Source organism: Vigna umbellata, chromosome 7, assembly GCF_029865625.1.
Source record: "Vigna umbellata cultivar VRB3 chromosome 7, Vumbellata_1.0, whole genome shotgun sequence".
Lineage (NCBI taxonomy): Eukaryota > Viridiplantae > Streptophyta > Magnoliopsida > Fabales > Fabaceae > Vigna > Vigna umbellata.
The window spans coordinates 31,154,746-31,177,619 of NC_142171.1; the positions used below are offsets into that span (position 1 = coordinate 31,154,746).

Here is a 22,874-nt window from a genome sequence, read left to right on the forward strand (position 1 = left end):
GGGTTTCAAATTTCGTCCTCCTCTATTCTCTCATACTCTCCACCCTCTCCTCTTCTATTTTCATATTATTTCTACATTCCATGGAGTGCTAAGCCTCTAGATTAAAGTTAGAAACTTTTATGTGATTGAATGAGTTTTTTCCAATAATTGATAATGTACTTTGATTAGAGGTGAAAACTTTAACAAGAATTAATCAAGAATGTACTTTGGTTAATTAGTTTTTTACTTGATATAAGAAGTAAAAAAATAAACCTGATTAGGCATAATAACATTTAATTGAGAATATACTTTGATTAAATTTACTAGGATTAATCTACAAAGTTCTTACTTTTAATTGAGAATGTACTTTGGTTAATAGTAAGAACATCAACAAATTAATTGAGAATTTACATTGATAAATTTGAAAATCTAAGACAATAATGAATTGAACAATAATCTTTAGATAATCAATAATAAATTGAACAATAATCTTCAGGGTTGAATTTATCCTTTCTATTCCTTTGGCTACTATCTTAGCAACACTAAAGTTACTATAGTTTAGTAATATTAATTTGACTGCGTCAACGACAATATTATCAAAAATCTGAACACATATGACGAGGATGAGGATGCCAAAAATGTGCTTAGTTGGAGCAAATGAAGATAATACATTATATGAATCTCATGATGAGGTAGATTTCTCTTACTTACACTAAGTTAGAAACACATTATACAAACTGCTATTATATTCGTCAAAACTGGCTAAAGAGGTGTATAAGAAAAAATTACTCCTTACCTAATTAATTTAATGATATATATATAAATATATATATTTATAATTAAAGTATTTGGAGGTGCAAGAAGAAAACGTGAGTGCAGGAATAAAAACGTGGGTGAAGGAAGAAAGCCTTTTATTTATCAAAGCATGTTGGGCCTTAAGTGATTGGGTCAACTCCACACAGTCATGGCGTATTTTGATATTGTTTATTGTTGTTATTTTTATAGTAGAGGTGTTGTTCCTCTTCGCAGTGCTTAAGAGAGTGAGCAGCAAGAGAAAAAAAACAGTTATGGAGGCAGAGGAGGAGCAACGACGCCGTTTAAAGATTGAAGAGGCCCTTGAAATCCAATCCCTCAGACGCATCATTAGCGCTTACCTCAAGTATTTCTTCGTTTCTTCTCATTTTTTTTCCTTCAAACTTTTGTACTTTTCAAATCACCGTTCAACAATCTAAGCCAAAATGAAGTGTATTTTTACTTTTCTTCTTGTCAATTCATGATGCTCAGATTCTAGAGCTAGTTCAAGTGTTTCAAGAAAAAAATGAATGCTTTTAACTTTTATTTATAGTTCACTCTTTTTTGTTTTTACTTTCCTTTTTATCTTATTTTGTTTTCCAGAGAAAAAGTGTAACGATTTCGCTAGTATAAGAAACTGTTTGTTTTGATTTATGTGGCGAAGGTACTTTTTTTTTATTTAATTTTATAAATAATAGACCTGAGAGCCTGATGCAGGTATCTGGTTTCGGCTTTCTAGATGGAAATGATGATTTTTTATGTTTCACTAATTATTTCGAATATGAAAAATTTAAATTTTATCGTTGTATTATTTGATTTGTTATTTTTTTCTTTCTGTTACTGCTGATGTTATTTCATCAAATTAAAGTAGCGGTTCATGTTCGAAATTCAAAAGCTCTCAGCTACAAATGTGTAAAACCACAAAAATGTTGTTGAATTCTTTTAGCTGTATGAGTAAAATTTTTTTTAGTTTATTTTTGTATGAAATTTTACAGTGATTTTACATGTCATATTTTGTTTTTATCATAAGATTATTTACAAAAAATATGTCTCTAGTAACACCGTAGTATCTTTTGTTTGTTTGTTCCAATGCAGCTATCCTGATGCTGCAGAGGAGGATGTTAGAAGATATGAAAGGTCTTACAGGAAGCTTCCACCGGCCCATAAGGTATTTTTGTCCTCTACTTTTGCTTGATATTCTGGTAGTGCTATGTTGTTAACTTGATGTTTGACTGTTCAGTTTCTGGTGCTTTGTTTCCTTTTTCTGGCATTATCAGTCTTGTTAGGAATTGCTGTGATCTGGCATAAATAGAATAGGACTAAGCTTTTAAATTCTGGTCGCAATTAAGTTGTGGTTTCCTGGAGGTCCTTGACAAAGTGGGAAATTGCAGACAAATGCACTTACAATTGTGAACATGAAGAGTCCAAACAATTTAAACGTAATGGCCAAAATTGGGGATTTAGACCTTTTTTTTTAACCTTTAGTAAGATAAAACTTAGGTGTGGTTCTTTATGTGATTTTAGAAGTTTCGCCTCACTAATTTAAGCCAATCTTTATGAAAAAACTTTGTTACTCAGATCATTGAGTGATGTGAAGCTCCAATTTTGATTGGAGAATAGTAATAAAACTAAAGCTTCTAAGGGATTACATATTTTTTGTCCTAGAGAATAGCAATATTTCCTTGGGATTACACTGTTATTTCTGGCTTGTGTCTTCCTAAGCTTGAGCAAGATGGGTACACTCTGGTCAATTCAGACTGTATGGATTGAGCTTTTGTCTGTCAGTCACTGTTGAAAATAATGCAGAAAAAAATATATGACAAACACTTAATGGATCTCTTGGATTGGTTGCCACTTGGTTTTGATTCTGTCCAAATTTCAATGTTGCTTGTTATGGAATCCTCTTGTAAAGAGAAGGGTTGAAGTCCGCTTTCCTGTCATATGAAAATAGAGATAATACAGGAATTGTGTCAATGATCTATCTAAAACTGCATAATTTTATTCTGTATCCAGGATTTACTATAGGAGTTATTAACTCCTAATCTAGCTTCTAAGTTAGAGCACTAATGGACTGTACGGTGTCTAACAGTCTGATGCACACAGTTTCCACGGTTCTTTAGTTGTTTTCTTGTAATTTCTTCCTGAAATTTCTGTTCATTTTTATATCCCCTTCTGTACTGAACCGTATTTTGGGTTTATAGGCTTTGTTACCCCACTATCCTCAAAAGTTTCAAAGATTACGCAGGTATATTTAACTTCTTTTTTAATTGCTTTATAGTTTTTCTCTCTTTTATTAGTCTTGAAAAGAAAAAGTTGTCAATAATTCTGAAGTTGATTCTGATGATGCTTTATTTGTGGACCAAGAAAAAGAATTTCTGGAATTATTTTAGTTGAGATCAAATAAGAAAAGAATGATGTGTATTTGTGGTTATAACACAACAGTAATGCTTTTCTCTATTTTCATGGTAAGAAATTAAGATGCAATTCTTTAGGTATTTTTAGCTCTATACATCATACAAAGTTATTAAATATCAACTTTTATAAAAACTGAACATTCTTAGATGGTACTTTTGTACATCTCGTATAGTTGTTCAAATTTGTAATTTAACATGTTTTTGAAAGAATTTGGAGAAGTTTATTAGAAACATAATTGAACCCTCCTTTTATGTTTCCTTTTGTTTTTACCCAATCTAATAACTTTGATGAAATCAAGGAAATATCAATATGATATATAAATAATTAATTTTGCCTTGGACTTGGTTGGATTGTAAAATCAAAGCATTTTCTTCTAGAATAACTTAATCACGATAATTAGCCAAACAAAGATGTTATAACTAGCCTTATAACTAGGTTGTACTGGCTTTGTTCGATTTGTTATAGAAACTGGATTAGAAGTTCTTACATAAGGAATTCTCAAATGAAAAGAAATGAGAGTTCTGCATAATTCTTTCAATTTCACAAAATGTTCTCAATACATCCATTGGCACTTCGAGGGTCTAGCAACCTCCCACAACAAAACTATTTTTGTCCTACCTTCACTCAGACCTAAAAACACACACACACGCACACACATATATGTGTAAATATATATATGTATATGTATATATACATAACTTTCCCTCACCCCCAACTATATAACAACTTACAAATTTCTTAGCTAAGTAAATCAACTAGCTGTATTTCTCTTATTTCTTCTCTCATAAACTTTCATAACAAGGGGTTGTATCCTAACAATACTCGACCCATCAAGATACACCTTGTCCTCAAGGTGGAATTGCAGAATATGTTCAATAGTAACTGAAACTTCCTCTCAACTGCTTCCAAAATCCGGTAGTTGCTTCCATTTGACTAGAATCTCTTGATGGCTGCCTTCGTTTATTCTACAATCCAACATGCATTCTGGATATATATTCAACTCAAGATCATCCCTTAATCCTTTTGGCAAGGGTTGAGACTAGTGTTGTTAAATCGCGTGTAAGATCGGAAACTTGCATGATCTTGTGAGTTTGGATCGCCAAGTGAGTTGTCGCAGAGAGTGGATCATAAGTAATGTGAATCGAAGCAAGTTGACATGGAGGGCAGATCGTAAGCAGGGTGTGGATCGAAGTGAGTACTTAAGGATACTTGCTGAATTGGGGGATTGTGTGCCGCATCGATCGTTCTGGTCCTATGATCGACCAACCCATGAGAAGCCCAACACTCTTACCTTATTCAATTAGGGTTATGTTTGCTTGCGCATGTCGCTCTCGGAGTCGTTGATGCTCACTGCTGTTGCACTCACTCGCCGCTCTCGCAGTTAGCGATGCTTAGCCTCTATTTCCCTACTTTTTATTGTTCTTTCCACCTTTTTTTATTTTAAGGTTCCTTTTAGTGATGTAGTAGCCTTAGTTGTTCTGTTGGTAGCTCGAGTGGTTGCATTGTTGACATGCACACTCATTGGTTCTTTTTATGCACGACTTATGTACTAAACTTTACTACTTAAACTTATTATTGTTGGGTCTATCACCTTTATATATTGCTTTACTTTCTCATTTCTATCCAATGTGGGACTTAGACTCACACTTAGATTCCCAATAATCTCCCCTTCAAGGGTGAGTCCCTTTCACATTGGTACACTCCCCCTCTAGCGGAAGCATTCCCAACCAACCCCAACCACAACCACGAGTAGCCCTTTCCAACCGCCGTTCATCTTAACGGGACTTGCTTACCTGAATACTCTTTGTCAGGCAGACTTTCGGTATAAGGATCATTATACTCGTCTAGGCCGGTCACCAAGACAAACCATCGGCTCTGATACCACTGTTGGGTCTATTACTTTTATACATTGCTCTACTTTCTCATTTCTATCCAATGTGGGACCTAGACTCACACTTGGATTCCCAACAATTATTATAATCATAGATAATTATTATTATCGTTATTATTATTATTATTATTGTAATAGTTATTATTATTGAGTTATTTTTATTATTTTTAATAACACACTTGTTTATGGATATAATTTTTTTTAAAATCGTGACTCTTACAAGTCTGAGTTAAGATTTTCCTTGTGTTACGATCTTTTATTTTCCTTCCAATCTTGTTACAATCCTCGAGTTTGACAACACTGGTTGAGACTGTTGTATGGATTATATGTGGGTAGAATAAGTTTAAGACTTCCATGGGGCTTTTTGAGGATAAAACAGTAGAAGGTAATCTATTAATCAAGTAAGTAGCAGTGAGAACAACTTCCCCCCTAAATCTTTTTGGAACATTATTTTGAAAAAGAAGTGCTCTAGTTTGATCTAATAAGTGCCCAGTTTTCCTTTCTACGATCCCATTTTGTTGGGGTGTGTTTACACATGAGAATTCATGGATTATTCCTTCCTTTTGACAAAAGGAATTTAGAGTATGATTGAAGTAATATTTGGCATTATTAGACCTAATTATTTTTATATTAACCCCAAATTGATTTTTAATAATTGAAACAAACTGTAGAAAAACAAATTTGACCTCAAATTTGTGTTTAAGAAGGAAAAGCCATGTTACCCTTGTACAATCATCTATAAAGGTTATACACCATTTAGCCCTTGAAGTACTAGGAATATTAGAGGGATCCCACAGCTCCGTATGAACAAGATAAAATGGAGAATTGCTTACTTTATTGCTGATAGGAAAAGGTACACGCTTGTGTTTGGCAAGCTCACACACCTCACAATGAAGATCTTCTAGATTTAAGTTTTTAAACAAGGAAGGAAATATTAACTTTATGACCCATGAAGGATGTCCCAAACAACAATGAAACAATTGGATTTTTTCTTTGTTGGCCATGGAGGATTCAGATATTAGAGAGTGACTCTCAATGGGCAGCTCAAATCTTCCATGTAGTATAGGCCATTCCATTCTCTTGCATGTCCAATTGTCCTCCCTAACTTCTTGTCTTACACTATACAAGAGTTGCTATGAAAAACTACATTACATAAGAGGTCCTTGGTAAGTTTTTGTATAGATATCAGACTTGTGGATAACTTAGGGACATGAAGAAAATTTTTTTAATATTATGTTTGGGGTTATTTGGACATCTCCTTGTCCAGCTGCAGTTATGAGGGTTCCATCAGCTGTAGAAATTTTCTTGCTGTTGGGACATGGGGAATATGTGAAGAAGTGTTTAGGGAATGGTGTTATATGGTCTGTGGCTTAAAATCCACTTCTTAACATGGTATTAGAGCCATGAGTTAGAGTCTATCTTAACAAGATTTATGTTTGTTGGGCATATCATTTCACCTGCTATCGGGCCGCTATCGGATCGTACATTAATGTGTAGTCTCACTTATGAGATGTATATACCTCGACATTAGGGGGTGTGTTGGAAGTCCCAGATCGATTAAAGATAAGACCAATTTAGAGTATATATATGGTTGAAAACCTCGGCTTACAAACTGGTTTGTGGGGTTGAGTTAGTCTTCAAATCCACTTTTTGAAACTAGGTATAAGATTAATCTTCCTTATTTAGAAAATATACATAGGGTAATGTATTTATATTAATGAGAATGTGGGCTAAGTCCAAATACAAATGAATATGTAAAAGTGACCTAATTAACATAGGGATTATGTTTTCCTAATTAACATAAAGCACAATTTATCTAACAATCATCATAACACTGAGTTCTCCTACCTCTGGGCCAACAATGATTCAAAGGGGTCTCCCATCAAAACCAGTTGGAACCTTTGAATAACAGCATTCTTGAAACCAAACAAAGACTGGTTTGGGTTGCACATTTCCCACCAAACCAACAGATTTCTCAGCTAAGTAAATCAACTAGCTGTATTTGTCTTATTTCTTCTCATAAACTTTCATAACAGGAGGTCGTATCCTAACAATTTGTTTCTGGTTTTTCTTAGGACTGATATCTTTTTTCAATATGCATTGCTGAAGCTTAGGATTCTTTTACCATTTTAAGCTTTGATAACCCTGGTATGTTTTTTGTTGAATGTATAAGTTTTCTTAAAAACAATTACCAGTTAAATATCTTAATATAGCTCAATTGGAATAAAAATATGTTCCTGTTCAGAGGAAAATTGAAATTTTAGCTAGCACAATTCTAAATGTCGGTGATATTTGGAAATATATTATTTTGTTCTCAATTCATGCTTTCATTGAGCTATAAAATGATTAACTGAGTATGAAATGAATGTATTAGTAATGGAAACAGATATGACTGGATATTGAATGTGACGTCTGTTGTCTAAGAAGATTTTGGTTTATTGTGTTTCCCATTGGTGCAGGTGTATCTCAATGAATTCCCATTTCATATTTGGCATGCTTCAGGTCAGAATTTACTCTGTTGGTGGCTAATTCATTTTGTGTTTTGGACATATTTGATATTGTTAAAATGAACAATGTAGGTATTCGAACCTCCACTTGACATGAGCCAGGACATAGAATTTAGTGAAGATCCACATTCCGAATGTGCTGAAAAAGATCATTTAGTTTCTGAAGGGATTAATGCTTGCTCATGTGAGTCAGCCCCTGTTAGAATAACATGTTCTGTGTCTAATCAACATTGTTGTGGGGAAGATAGCAATCATACATGCAGACCACAAGGATTTACGCATCCAAATGAGGTTTCTGTAGCATTTGTGACTCCCTTATGGTTGTTGATTCAGTAGATAAGAATTATGACGTTTCATTGGTTCAATCATTCTTTTTTTCTTTTTCATTTAGAAATTTGACTCTGTAGATAACAACAGGAGGTGGACATTGAGAGTCGTCACCAGTCAAATACTGGGAGCCTCTCTCCGGGCTTGATAAATACTAAAGAAACTACTGAATATTGTAGTGGAAGTTCTATTACTGATTCCAATGGCAATGTAATTCCTTGTCTGTTGTAATATTCTATACTTTTTAATATTTTAGAGTCACCAAGCTGGTCATAAGTTATGCAAATTCCTTGTGATTAATTTATGTCAATGTTATAATTCTTGAAAAAAAGAAGTATTGATACGTTTTAAGAGTAATTGAATGAACCAAAAACTTCATTTTACCGCTTGTGACATCTTCCTGCACTTTATCACCAATATAATATCAATTAGTTATTTTAGTTGACACATCTCTTTTGTCATGCTTCCTTCCATTTTTCTCTCAGACATCCTTACAAAATTAAAGTGTATTCATAACAATTTAGTCGATGGCAATTCTGATGTGTTACCTAGGGAAAGTAATAAATGTCCTTCAAATCTCATTGGTACCATTCTAGATGGGCATTTTGATTTGTAAAGAAAGAATTCTTTCTTAGTATCCTTTTAGTGTATTGATTCTATGTCAAATTCAAACCTTATGGTAATCTTTTGATTTCTACATCTTCTCTTTTTCTAATTGAATTAGCCTTCGGTATATGCTAATGATTATGTTTTGCAGTATTAGTTTTACTCTAATACGCATCCTGATCAATAGCCATTTTTACTTCATTATTTCAGGTGCCAGTCACCTCATCTCAGCAACAATGGTTGGAACCATCTTTACGATTGAATGTTCCTTTAGTTGATGTAGATAAGGTATATTTATATTCTAAGCATTATTCTTTTCTGTTGTCAGTTTAGGACAATGGAAAGGTTTGGTTCTTAATGGGTAGAGTTTTTGACCTACACAAGAAAATTAGAAATAATTTTATTGATAACAATCTCTCTAAAATCAGGACAAAATATGCTGAAATAAATAGGAATATTCCGAAGATATTTTATTCTAATCAATAAGGAGATCCTGGAGATATTTTTATTTGAATAAACTACTATTTATAATATTTTATTTTGGATGAATCAATGGTTCATAATAGACGGTGTCTGGACAACACCAGGGAATTTATGGTATTGGAGTTAGATGAAATTTATGTCATTTTCTGGAATGAATCTGTAGTGTTGCCTGAAATGAATTCAGATCTCGGAAGTTAGCAAAGCTTTAGAAACAGACAGGTTGAGAAAGAAAATGAACTAGTACTTGACACTGGTAGCTTGCTGTAATAGTTCATAAATCATTACTGCTGTTTAACGTAATTTTATGTAGTTTATTCTATGTATTTTTCAATTTTCCTTCATTGAGGGAATTCTGTGAAAGTGGGGGCTTTTATATGGTTTTGTTGCTTATATTTTTTTTTACTGCTTTACCTCAGGTACGATGTATTATAAGGAACATAGTTAGGGACTGGGCAGCAGAGGTACTGCATGTTGATTTATTGCTTTTTTTTTATTTCTTTATAAATTTATTTTTTATTTTGGTTATCATGAAAAACATGATTCATTATCTACTTTTATGCTTTTGAAAATGTATATTAAAAGGGTAAAAAGGAACGTGATCAGTGCTACAACCCTATTCTTGAAGAGCTTAATATGATATTTCCTAATCGCAGTAAAGAGAGGTAAAACTTAACATCTTGATACTGGCAGAAATTTCTTCTGAGTTGCAGTTTTTTGGCACAATTTGTTTTTCACTAATAAAGCCTGGAATTTCTTAAACAGTCCACCTGCATGTTTAGTTCCTGGTGCTGGGCTTGGTCGGTTGGCCCTTGAGATTTCATGTTTAGGTGCGTATGTATTACCAGGTTTACGTGGGAATTATGATTAGTATACTTATATTATAACTAATACTTTATATTTTAATGCAGGATTTATCAGTCAGGGAAATGAATTTTCATATTACATGATGATATGCTCGAGTTTTATTCTTAACCAGTATGAACAAGACTTATCTATTTCATGTTGATCTTGTTAATGTCAGTATTTGCTGATTTGTGTTAAATTCACAAAGTGATGATTTCTGTTCTCTAATATTTGGATCTTTTCTCTTTTTGTCCTCAAATCAATTTTTCTTCATGAAATATTAAGATCCCAAACTGCTGGTGAGTGGACAATTTATCCTTGGATTCACAGCAATTGCAATTCATTATCAGACAGTGATCAACTTCGTCCTGTTTCAATACCAGATATTCATCCAGCCAGGTAATGGTAATATGAAATGATTCATGTGTCTTTGTCGAATAACTTAAACTTTTGGGATCGGTTTTTCATGATGTGGTATCATAACTTATTAGTATTGCATCTCTGGACAATATCTGATATCAGCTTAATAAGTTGGGGATCAAACCATAATAATCATATTTTAGAGAACAAAATTATTAGTTCTAGTGATCGTGTTTGACCCATGCAACTCTATTCATTTAATAGAGATAATAAAAAAATTGTCCTCTCTTGAAGCCTAAAAGGGTTATACACGAGGGGCTGTCTTAGCTTGTTAGAGATGTAATATAGGTTCATTTGTTCTTATTCTCCAAGCATCTTAGTCTTTTGGGATAATTAGAATATAACATTGCAATTTTCTGTTGGTTGAAAGTGATAATCTTCTTCTAGGCTCAAAAAGTAATATATGGTAACATATGCGAATGTATTGTAGAAATATTAAAACATCAACATATCTTCTGGTAAGGTATATCACATCATATAATCATAATATTCTTGAATCTTAGCAGTGCAGGAATTACTGAAGGCTTTTCCATGTGTGGAGGTGACTTCGTTGAAGTCTACAGCGATTCAAGCCAAGTTGGTAGGAGAAATTACCAACAGCCTTATATATTTTATAGTTTTTAATTATCAATATTTTATCAGCAGCTCTAAGAGAGCAAACTTAAAAATATTATGGGTGTTCTGGTTCTGTTCATATGTGTCTGTCTGCCTATGCTTTGAATTATGGGTCAAATGAACAATACAGACTTTGAATTATGGAATGAGTCTGAGATTATGAGATCTAATATATATTTTGAGCTATTTCATTTCTATGACATTCTCCTTATACCTATTTGTAACAATCTAATCTTCCAAAAAAGGAAAATAAGGAAAAAATATACTGAAAAATAAGCTAGAAGAATCTACATATATTTTCTCTAATTAGAAAGATTCTACGGATATTTTTTCTAATTAGGTAGATTAGAGAAAATATATGTAGAATTGGTTCACTACACTAACTGCATAAGCAATGTCTGGTCTTGTATGTGATAGATAAATCAATTTTCCTATCAATCTCTAATATTAGGCCTTCTCTATTGGAACACTTTCTTCACTTCCAATTCTGTGATTCTATTCTATAGGAACGGTTGAGGTTCTACATCCCAACTTTCATGTTTCTTTGAGGAGATCAAGTACATATTTCCTTTGGGAGATGAAAATTCTGTTATTGGAGTAAGCAACCTATGTTCTAAGAAAATATTTGAGTTTTCCTAGGTTTTACATTTGAAATTAGGCTGCCAATTTTTCTTTTAACGCCTATTTTTCTATTTCATCATCTCTTGCAATAATCATAACATCAACATAAACAAGCAATAGAGTGAGTTTACCTTTAGAAGAGTGCTTTATTTATAGAGTATGATCTCCTTGGCTTTGTCTGTATCCTAAGGAAACCATTGCTTTTGTAGATCTTCCAAACCATGCTTTAGGGTATTTCTTAAGACCATACAATCCTTTCTTTAGGAGGCATACCTTGTTTCTTTCATTTTTCACTTCAAAACCTAGGGGAATTTCCATGTACACTTCGTCTTTCTAGATTTCCATGAAGAAAGGCATTCTTCACATCCAATTGGTGTAAGTTCCAACCAAAATAAGTAGCCAAATTGAGAACAACTCGAACTGTATTCATCTTTGTCATAGGGGAAAACGTCTCCTTATAGTCAATCCCATAAGTTTGGGTATAGTCTTTTGTCACCAATCTAGCTTTATATCTTTCTGTTGCTCCATCTGCCTTATGTTTCACTATGAATATCCGTCTACACCCTACTGCCTTCTTGTCTCTTGGCTTATGAACAATCTCCCAAGTTGAATTTCTTTCTAATGCATTGTCTCTTCTTTCATGGCTTGATTCCAATGTTTAAGTTTCATGGCCTATTGGATTGAGGTAGGAATTTTTGTGGCATCAATGGTAGCAATAAAGCTTTTGTGCAGATAAGAGAGATTATTAGTGCAAACATACTTAGAAATAGGATATTTAGCACATGATCTTCTTTCCTTTCTCAATGCAATGGGTAAATCCTTAGTAATACTTACCTCCTCACTGTTATCTTTAGGGATCTGGATTAGACAAATTTTCTGGCTCGAGAGTCGAATTGAGTTGTTTTCTTCTTTCATATCTTTTGCCATAAAATTTATCTTCTTCCTGTTCTTCCTCATTATGGACTATGGTAGCTTCATTGCATTATGCAAAGACTAACATGGTAATGACAAGGAGAGCTCATCCACATCAAGTGCTTTCTCCCCCAAAGTGCTTTCTCCTCCTGAAGTGGTAGACTGACATAAAAGGATTGTTTCATGAAAGGTGACATCCATGGTGATAAACGCACAACGACTTTGAGGATGATAACATTTGTATACTTTTTTATTAGAAGGATACCCCAATGAAGACACATTTAAGAGCTCTAGGATCTAATTTAATATGGTTAAGATGATGAGAGTGAACAAAATCAATACATCCAAAGACTCGACTAGGTAGATTTTTTATTAGGGGGAAGAAGGAACAAAAGACCATAGAGACTCTATAGAACTAATGCCGTATAAGATACGTGCCATCAGGGCCAACCGTGATAGCATACACCCACCTGCAACCAACAACAGACTTTCCAGATGGTAATTGGACAAGCTCCTAAGTTCCACTTTTCTATAAAGCACTTAATTCATCCAGCATGGCTTGACGCCAGCCAGGATGAGTTAAGGCATCACCCACAGACTTGGGAATTGACACAGAAGAAATGGATGAGAGACATGTGTAAAAAGATGGAGATAATCTGTGGTAACTAAGAATAGTATAATGGGGGAAGGGTTACGGGTAGAGCGTATACCTTTACGGAGGGCAATGGCCAGGTCAAACTCATTTGCTGGAGCCGGAGGAGACACAGGAGACGGCACTGGAATTGAGTCATGAGAGAGACGATTGCGACGACTATAAACTTGAAGGGGTGGTGGTGAAGGACGATCCTGTGGTGAATGAGAGTCTAAAGAAGGAGGAGGCAAAATGGATGGAGCATCACGAGGAGGATCACAGAAAATAGGAATATCAACAGTAGCAAGTGGAGGTACAAAACTAGAAGATAGATGTGAAAAGTAAAAAAAAGATTCATCAAAAGTGACATCAGAGATAAAATGACGATTGAGGGAAGGGGAAAAACACTTATAGCCCTTTTGTGACCGTGGAAATCCTAAGAAGACACATTTGTGAGATCTAGGAGACAACTTATCAAGATCAGAACTAAAATCATGAACAAAACATGTAGACCCAAAAACTCTAAGAGGTAATGGATGTAGAGGGTCTTGAGGAAATAAGATAGAATGAGGGATTTTGCTATCCAGGACTGAAGATGGCATGCGGTTTATAAGATAACATGCAGTGAGAACTGCATCACCCCAAAAACACGAGGGTACTTGACCATGAATTAGAAGTGTACGAGTTGTTTCAATAAGGTGTCTATTCTTGCACTCAGCCACCCCATTTTGTTGAGGAGTATAAGCACATGAGGTCTGGTGAAGAATGCCATGAGAAGCCATAAAATGTTTAAACGGTTGAGAAAGGTATTCACGGCCATTATCACTGCGTAAAGTTCGAATAGAAACCCCAAACTGTGTTTTTATTTCATTGAAAAATGATTGGAAAATAGGAAGCAACTCAGAACGATTCTTCATTAAAAACAACCAAGTACATCTGGAATAGTCATCAATAAAGGTAACAAAATACTGAAAACCTAAAGTGGACTTAACACGACTAGGTCCCCAAATATCAAAATGAACCAATGAAAAGGGGGACGACGCTCGTTGTGAGACACTACGAGGAAAGGAACTACGAGTATGCTTTCCTAACTAACAAGACTCACATGACAAACTTAATAATTTCGACAACCTCGGAACAAGTTGCTGCAGTTTGGCAAGACTAGGATGACCTAATTGAGCATGAAGAAGGGATGGTGACTCCATGATTACGCCAACATGTGGAGAAGGGCGGAGATGATATAGGCCATGAGACTCACATTCTGTGCCAATCATGTGTTTCGAACTCCGGTCCTGCAACCAAATAGAATCTTTGGTAAATGAAATAACATAATTAAGGGTACGATTTAGACGACTTATGGACAATAAGTTGAAGAGAGACCTAGGGACATAAAGTACATTATCAATGGATATAGACGAAAAAATATGAACAATACCAACACCATGAGATGAGACTCTAGACCCATCCGCCATTGTTACCGAGAGTAAATTATCCGGACATGACAAGGAAGAAAACAAAGACTTGTTACCAGTGATATAATCGGTGGCGCCTGAGTCAAGGACCCAAGGTCCGAGGGAGTGAGAGTGAGTAAGACCAACAAAAGGTGTACCTGTACGTGCAACCGATGCAGATGTAGTGGAACTAAAGTGCTGACGATCCTCATACCATCTGAGAAATTCGTGAAAGATTGCAGGGTTTTCTACTGTATTAGATGAAGTAGGATGGTCTGCAGACGATGATCGGGGAGGTGGATCAGAATTAGCCATTGGTACAGGTCGAGGAGGACGTCCATGAAGTGCATAACATCTATCAATTTTGTGGCCTAACTTGCCACAATGGTCACATTTTGGACGTCCTTTACCTGGCTTGCGAGACCGACTTCGATCATCACGTTGGGCAGCCATAACTGAGGAATCATCAGTATGAGGAGGTGTCTCAGTGACTGGTTTGCTCGGTATACGCAAGAGAGCAGAACAAGTAGAAGTAAAGTTGGGTATGACAGGAGAACCGAAAATCTGATCACGGACATGAGAGAAATCATCAGAGAGTCCGTATAATGCCAACAACATGAAGAACTTTGATCGTTCCAGTTCTTCAGCAGGAGGTAATAGCTCATTAAAATCATGAAGAAGGCATGAACTTTACCCAAATATTCTGCCATGGGACCAGGACTGCGTGGACCAATAACAGTGAATAGGTCTTGACAAACACCATAAAGACACTGAGTGTCATTTGTGTATAACAACTTCGCTTGTGCCCATACTTCTGAACATGTTTCATATGATCGAAACATTTGTTTCAGTGAGGAGTGAATGGTGGACTTTATGACAATGCATAACTGGGCATCAATTTTCATCCAGCGGGAAGTGTCATCTGTGGTAACAGTAGTCACATTTTGAGTAAGGTGATCTACGTATCCCTGACTCTTCAACCAAAGTTTGATGTCAGACGCCCATGTGGCATAATTTGTGCCATCTAACTTGTCAATGGACAAGTGTACATTCACATAATTGGTGTATATTGAGGGATCAGAAGATGAGCCACCAACAGAGGTGTTTGTAGACGAGGAAGACACCATGGAGAGGGAGAAACCAAAGTGCTCCGATTGACGCAACGACCACAGATCTAGAAAGAGGGTGAAGAGGCGATCACGACGGTACTGGTCGGCGGCGGAACTCTCCGGCACGCGTGGCGGCGCCGGTGACTGTTGCGGCGGCGCGTGGGTGGTCCGTTCGCCGCGATCTTTGCACCACGGTGGTCGCCCGGCCGAGACGATTCCGATGGTGTGGTTGTTGGTCGATTCTGGAACTCCGGCGGAGGCGGCGGCGACGGTGGCAGAGACGGCGGCGGCAGAGACAGCGGCGGTGATGTGTGCCGGAGATCGTGGAGTTGGCTGGAACTAATCCTAAGCACTAGATACCATGTTATAAATAGAGAAGATTAGGAGAAATCTTCCTTGTGTTCTTTTCATACACATAGGGTAGTTTATTTATAATGTAAGATATGGGCCAAGGCTTTTAATACAGAATGGGCTGAGCCCAATTAACATAAACACACATCTTAACATCTAACAAAGAGTATGACGATTCTTTCTTTCTGTGGAATCTCGTTTTGTTGAGGGGTGTTTACACATGTTAGCTCATGAACAATACCATTTTGAGACAAAATTGAGAAATTCATTACCATTTTCAGACTTGATTCTTTTGATATTTTTTCCAAATTGATTTTGGACAAGATAGAAAATATTAAAAAAGATTTGGAAAACTTTTGATTTATTTTTCATAAGGTATATCCATGTGACACAAGTACAATCGTCAATAAAAGTAACAAACCATTTGGTTCCGAAAATAAATTCTAAGACAGGTCCCCAAACGTCAAAGTGAATTAAATTAAATGGAGAAGTACTCTTTTTATTACTAATAGGATAAGACACACCATGATGTTTTGATAACTAACAAATATCACAATTAAAAGACTCAACAAACTTCTTGTTAAACTAATGGGGAAATAAAGACTTGATAAGATTGAATGAAGGATTCCCAGGCCTTTTACGATGTAGTCATATTTGGGAATTTGCCCACGTCTCAGATGTAACTTGCTGACTCATGATTTTTATTTTGCTTTGGTCATCAGATTCGAACAGATACAACCCACTCTGCTCCTTAGCAGTTATGATTGTCTTTCATGTGGCAAGGTCCTGGAAAACATAATAAGTTGAGAAAAATGTTACTGAAAAATTTAAATCCTTTGAATTATTGCACAAAGATAAGACTATTGGCTAATTGTGGAACATGTAAAGCATCCTTTATTATAATAGATGATTCCAAAATAATATTCCCAGAGCCGCATATAGGTATATACCCTGACCATTCATAGTTGTAATAAGTTGTTTTCTATTTCTTTTACCTTATGAGTTGAAGGACACACAAGAAAGTGTCATATGATCAGTTGCTCCTGAATCAAGAATCCAAATACCTTGAGACACATGACCAACAATATTCAGAAAAATCTAACCTTTCATGGACAGAGTACATGATCCAGAGGGCTTACTCATTGATTCAACCATTGTTTTCAAGTGCTCAAGTTCCTCCTTATAAACTTTCATATCAAGATCTGGTGGTGGTGAAGTACTAGATTCATTGGTGGCTTCCTGTTCTGAGGTAGTATGATTTACCCATCTTTGAGTAGACCCTTTGATGTTTCCCATGCGCTCGAGAACATTATTTCTTCCATGGAGTTTGAAACATGTTTCCTTGGTATGTCCAGATCTTCTGCAATATGAACAATAGTCTCCATGATTACCTTTTTCAAACAACTTTCCTTTGGCATTTGTTTTCTTGTGAACTTCCTTTCTGATTGTCATGGCAGAGCCTATGTTCGAGATCCCTCATCAAGCATGACAGCTCTCCGAGTTTTTTCTCCTATTACCATAAAAAATATGTCTTATAGGGATGGTGATGTTTCTCTTCCTAAGATTTGTTCCCTGATTGGGTCGTACTCATGATTCAGTCCATGGAGAAATTTAAAGATTCTTCCTCTTTCCATGGATTAAGCATGTGTGGGAGCATTTGTTTTACTTATCTTTATTGTTGGTACTGATCTAATTCAATCAAAAGTTCATTCAGGATTATGTGATATCTGATACAAAAAAGGAGCCCTGTTTTGTATTAAATATCCTGCCTTCAATGTCATAGCATGTAGCAAAATCCTTTTTTTAATGAAAAAGTATTTTGTAAATCATCCCATATCTCTTTGGTAGAAGAATGAAACATATAGTTTTGACTTATCTCAGGAATTATGGAATGTCACATCCAAGTCACAATTAGTGAATCTTTCGTTGTCCCAACTTGGAAAACCTCCTCCATTTATGTGTTCTAATCTTGAATGTATTGGCTCCATTGTAAGAAATTCTTAACATCCAACCGATAGGCACCCACCACATTTGGAAGATCAGTAGGACCCAAAAGAATAATTTTTACCTTAGACATCCCTTGGAATGCAATCAGGTGTCTTCGGTGAACCCTATCCGAGACAACAATGATGTGTGGGCTACATCGGGAAAAAGGAGTAGAACTCAAAACTCATATCTACTTAAATCTGGGCCAAATGAGATGTCACTAACCCATTGAACAGACTCAGGAAGCTTTGACAACCCTTTTCTATGACGGCAGCAACGAGTGGATCTCACTGGAGCTAGGCACGTGGGCTACACGTGCCGACGACTGTGGTGGCGTCTTTCCTGGAGCGATTTCCTTACACCTATTTGTAACAATTTAATCTTCCAAAAAAGGAAAATAAGGTAACAATATACTAAAAAAAAACTAGAAGATGATTCAGATGTTTTCTCTAGAAAGATTTCTCTAATTACAACATAACTGCTGTATAGTTTTATAATCAATTGTTGCTGTCTGTAGAAAGTATTAAAAAGGTTAATTGATCTTGCACAAACTGTGCTCAACATTATAATTCTTACTTTACCATATATATTTAAATAATGTGGTGTATAACATGTTATCCCTAGTATAATAATTTCTAACCACTTAAAATGACCAATGCAGGTGCATGGGATGCAGTTGTGACGTGTTTCTTTATTGATACCGCTCATAACATTGTTGAGTATATTGAAATAATTTCAAAAATTTTGAAAGATGGGGGAGTGAGTTCCTGAATCAAAATCACAAAATAGATAATGATTTATTTGTTGCCATTTATTTCATCTTTGTTCTTCATATTCAGATGATATTGATATCATATCATAACAGGTTTGGATAAACTTGGGACCTCTACTATATCACTTTGCAGATGTGTATGGACAGGAAGATGTATAATTCATTTTTTTTTTTACTTATTATTAGTATTATTAGTATAGCATTTCATGCTTGTTGCTAATTTTTATCTGAAACTTGTCTGTAGGAGATGTCCATTGAATTGAGTTTGGAAGATGTTAAGAGTGTCGCAGTAAGTTATGGATTTGAATTTGAGGTAAGGTTTTTTTGTTGGATAATACCCTCTAGTTATGCAAGGTTTGAATTATCTAAATCATATTTGCATTATCTGTTGTGTTGGTTGTAGAAAGAAAGCACAATTGAGACAACTTACACCACAAATCCTAGATCAATGATGCAAGTAAGCTTCTAACTCTGCATAAACTCTCATCTCCTTTTGCATCTATGTTCTTAAATTCCTAGCATGTCATAACTTCTTAGTTCCAAAATTTCAAACTGCCTAAATCTGAGTTGGGAATAACTTTTAACATATGAATTCAATGTTTAAGTGTGCAGAGACAGTTTCTGATGTGAATGGATCTTGAAAACTCATTAATTTTAATATATATATATATATATATATATATAATATAATATAATATAATATAAATTTTGATTCTATAAAAATATTTTATTCATTAATTTGATCTTAATAAGTAATATTTTCTTTGCAGAATCGCTATTTTGCTGCATTTTGGACGATGAGAAAAAAATCTGGTATAGAGAAATTGCATGTGCTCTGAAAATGGAGGATGTAACTATGATTATCCTTTCTTTTATTTGATGAGGCTTTATAATTTTCTTGAATGCATCTAACTCTGATGATTTATTTTTTTGTTTGTTAAAAAAATGATGAATGTTTTTCATAACTATGCATATCAATTATTGAATACTGAATACAATTTATGCGTGGTTTAACATTAAATATCCATCACATAATAATATACCGTATTTTATTGTTTGAAACATGATAGATATAGTTTGGGATGCGCCGCAGGTGATGATCACTAATTGGTGCCATTTAAGATTTCTTTAGTGTAGTAATTCATCAACCCATTTATTTTTTATTAAAAAATTAAAACTAAATCTGCAAAATCATTATTTTAATGCACTGCACAAATATTGAGGATGTGATATTCAACTTTTAATTAAAAATAAGACATTAGTTTTTATTTTTGTAATGATTTGAGTGTGTAAATGAGATGCATTTTCATGTTGTCAATATTTATTTAAATGTAAAATGTAATTTAAATAAATAGAAGATATTTTAAGCTTATAATATAAAGAGCATAATAATACTATTAAGATTTGGGTGCATATTTACTTAAGTTGATCACATTATTTATAATTTAAATTATATATATATATATATATATATATATATATATATATATATATATATATATATATATATATATATATATATATATATATATATAGGCGTGTTTATCGTGAGTAGTTTGTATCTCCCTCAAAAGACATGAAGCTGAAGGTGATGTTTACCTCCTCTTGGTCAGGTTTTATGTTTTTATAGAATCAAATTAATGAATAAAATAATAAATAATATTTTATTCATTAATGGTATTATTAGGTAGAGCTGGTGACAATGATCAGAGACCGAATTCCCCCAAATGTCATCGGGAGACCTTTTCGCTTAACTAATCCACTACCTTCCACGTATATCACTCGATACGGAACAATTAACCAAGATTCCATCGTGGTTCACGTCACTAATGGCAGTTGAAGGAAATAAACAGTATATAAACTACCAATCCCGAGAAAGGATAGAAACAAAAGGGAGTGAGAGAGAGAGAGAGAGAGAGAAAGAACGAATCACTTCAAGAAGAGGAACTAAGCAAAATAACAATGGCGGACAATGGTCAACTCACCCATGTTATGCAGGCAGTAGAAGAATTGAAACAACAGGCGACGACTGCCCAGCAGAGAGCAGAGGTTGGCTGCCATGAAGGCCCATGAAGAGCTGAGGAAGCAGAATCAGGAATTGCAACAAGCCCTATGACAAAGTATCACCAGACAGGATCCACCATCACTGGCGAGCCAACATCATTAGCCGTTTGTTAGGGAGGTGATCGGTGAACCAATCCTAGCATATTATATGATTCCCAAGATAAAACCATTTGAGTAGTGTTTTAAATCTCTTTTTTTAAATCAACGTTTCACGACTATTTTAGACTATCTATAATAGTTGATATATGCGTGTATGTTTAATGGAAAATGATACTTGAACAACCATTTTTGACAACATTTAGACACGTGCACACGTGTCTAAATTTGAGTGGTCCAGTTGGAAAAATTAAATGAAAATGGACCACTCAAATTTAGACACGTGTGCGCGTGTCTAAATGTTGTCAAAAATTGTTGTTCAAGTGTCATTTTCCATGTTTAATATATAACTTTTAGGAAAACATTTTAAAGAAGGAAAATAATAACAAGTATTTTTATGCAGTTTTGCTTCAATTTCATCTACGTCCAATTCTTCCTCAAAATCTCCTAAGAGATTTAACTAATCTTTTACAAATATTATAACGAATATAAACTACTCTTTCTATAAATCGAATATTATCAATCACTCCTGGTTTAACACTAGTCAACTTGACCAGACGTGGTATCCACACTAGACAAATTGTCTAGAATAATTAACTCCATTAAGTTAAACAATATAAGTTTTTGAATGCACTTTTGAATCTAACAAGTATATTTAGGTTCTTACAAGAGAGAAGATCCTCTCGTAGTGAGGATATATGAATAATACAATGAACTTTTGAAAACATGTAAAAGTTGTTTCTCTTTCAATAAAAAACTTTAGAAGATATAAAAAGTAGGCATGTAAGGATATAAAGAATTATTCTCTTCATTATTGTCTTCTCTTCAACGAGTCCTCTTTATATAGCCATCTTAAAGAGATAATCATTAGACATAGAGTTGACTTCCATGTAGACTTCATAGCCTTTTTAGGATATGTAGTTAGATTTAGCTCTACGTTGTAGAGTGACTGTGCTTTATTAGAGCTTTCTTCAAAAGTAGCTTGTACGATTCTTCAGAGCTTAAAGCTTTGAGGAAACATTCTTGGAATGTCTTCTTATTTCTTAACGTATTTATTTATCTGCATAGATAAAGAGAGCAAAATATACAAATAAAAAAATATTTTTTCGTACATTCAATAAATGTTTTAAACGTTAGTGATCGTTAAGCACATTGCGTGTTTAACACATATTGACACATGTCAGCTTGTTTGATAAAATCATCCTTTAGTTATGTTTAGTGAAAATTGTGTTCAGACGCTTTATCCTTTTTACCAAATGATATCTATATATATATATATATATATATATATATATATATATACACACACGTACGTATGTATATGTGTATGTATTGAAAATGTAATTTTCATAAAACATTACAAATATTTATTTCATTCAACACATATTTTGTTCAACGTTATTCATCGCAAGTACAATCTTTAAAAACTTTACTCAATAAACAATATTTTATTGAGTATTGTATGTTAAATTTCAAAACATGGGTTGCTAAACTATTTAGTTTCTCTTGACGATCTTGTGTTAAGAATATTTCCCTTTTTAATGTTTAACAAATACACATGCTAAACGAAATATATCTATGAGGATTTTGAAATAGTTAAACTATATTTGATCAGATATATTAGACTATACAGTTTTAAGCGTTTAATCATTTCATAGTTTAAGCGAAATATGTCAAAGAGTTTAATAAGATTAAGCATGATGTATCAGAGTTGTAGTTTGTGCACTATTCATTAGAATAATTAACAAGATCAAATATAAATAAGAGCATATTTAATAGTTGTGCTTTGGTAGGGTTAGTCATCACAAGAATATCAAGAAGGTACTGCTAAGAATGATGTATGACTTTCGTAAGTCATAAACCATTTGTGTAATGCATATCTATATTTGATGGCAATGCTCTAGCTAGAACAAGCCAAATCTAGAAGCAACCAAGCCAACAAGAACAAGATGCTCAAGGTTTTAGATGGAATGCACAATGATGGTGGTATAAGGTGGAGGTTG

At 34.4% G+C, this 22,874-nt stretch overlaps 1 protein-coding gene across 5 annotated transcripts; it reads left to right on the forward strand.

Annotated features, from left to right (window-relative positions):
* Window positions 1-976: 976 nt before the first annotated feature.
* Window positions 977-19,709, forward strand: LOC124819580 (uncharacterized). Of its 5 annotated transcripts, XM_088095547.1 has the most exons (18): window positions 977-1,138; window positions 1,867-1,939; window positions 2,973-3,016; window positions 7,537-7,579; window positions 7,657-7,875; window positions 8,002-8,121; window positions 8,728-8,805; window positions 9,417-9,461; window positions 9,583-9,662; window positions 9,763-9,827; window positions 9,909-9,975; window positions 10,129-10,242; window positions 10,770-10,843; window positions 18,601-18,698; window positions 18,805-18,864; window positions 18,956-19,024; window positions 19,115-19,168; window positions 19,482-19,709. In XM_088095547.1, the coding sequence occupies exons 1-18, from the start codon at window positions 1,047-1,049 to the stop codon at window positions 19,548-19,550; spliced, it is 1,464 nt and encodes a 487-aa protein (XP_087951673.1). In that variant the 5' UTR covers window positions 977-1,046; the 3' UTR covers window positions 19,551-19,709. The 5 variants fall into 5 exon arrangements, with proteins under 5 accessions (XP_087951673.1, XP_087951674.1, XP_087951678.1 ...); XM_088095548.1 differs by lacking the exon at window positions 8,002-8,121; XM_088095549.1 differs by lacking the exon at window positions 2,973-3,016 and having other exon boundaries at window positions 996-1,138.
* The last annotated feature ends 3,165 nt before the right edge of the window (window positions 19,710-22,874 follow it).

Coding starts and splice junctions, on each gene's coding strand:
- LOC124819580 (XM_088095547.1), top strand. CDS start 1,047: ATGGAGGCAGAGGAGGAGCAACGACGCCGTTTAAAGATTGAAGAGGCC. Junction 9,462..9,582: donor TTAGGGACTGGGCAGCAGAG/GTACTGCATGTT, acceptor GTATATTAAAAG/GGTAAAAAGGAACGTGATCA. Junction 9,663..9,762: donor CCTAATCGCAGTAAAGAGAG/GTAAAACTTAAC, acceptor TTTCTTAAACAG/TCCACCTGCATGTTTAGTTC.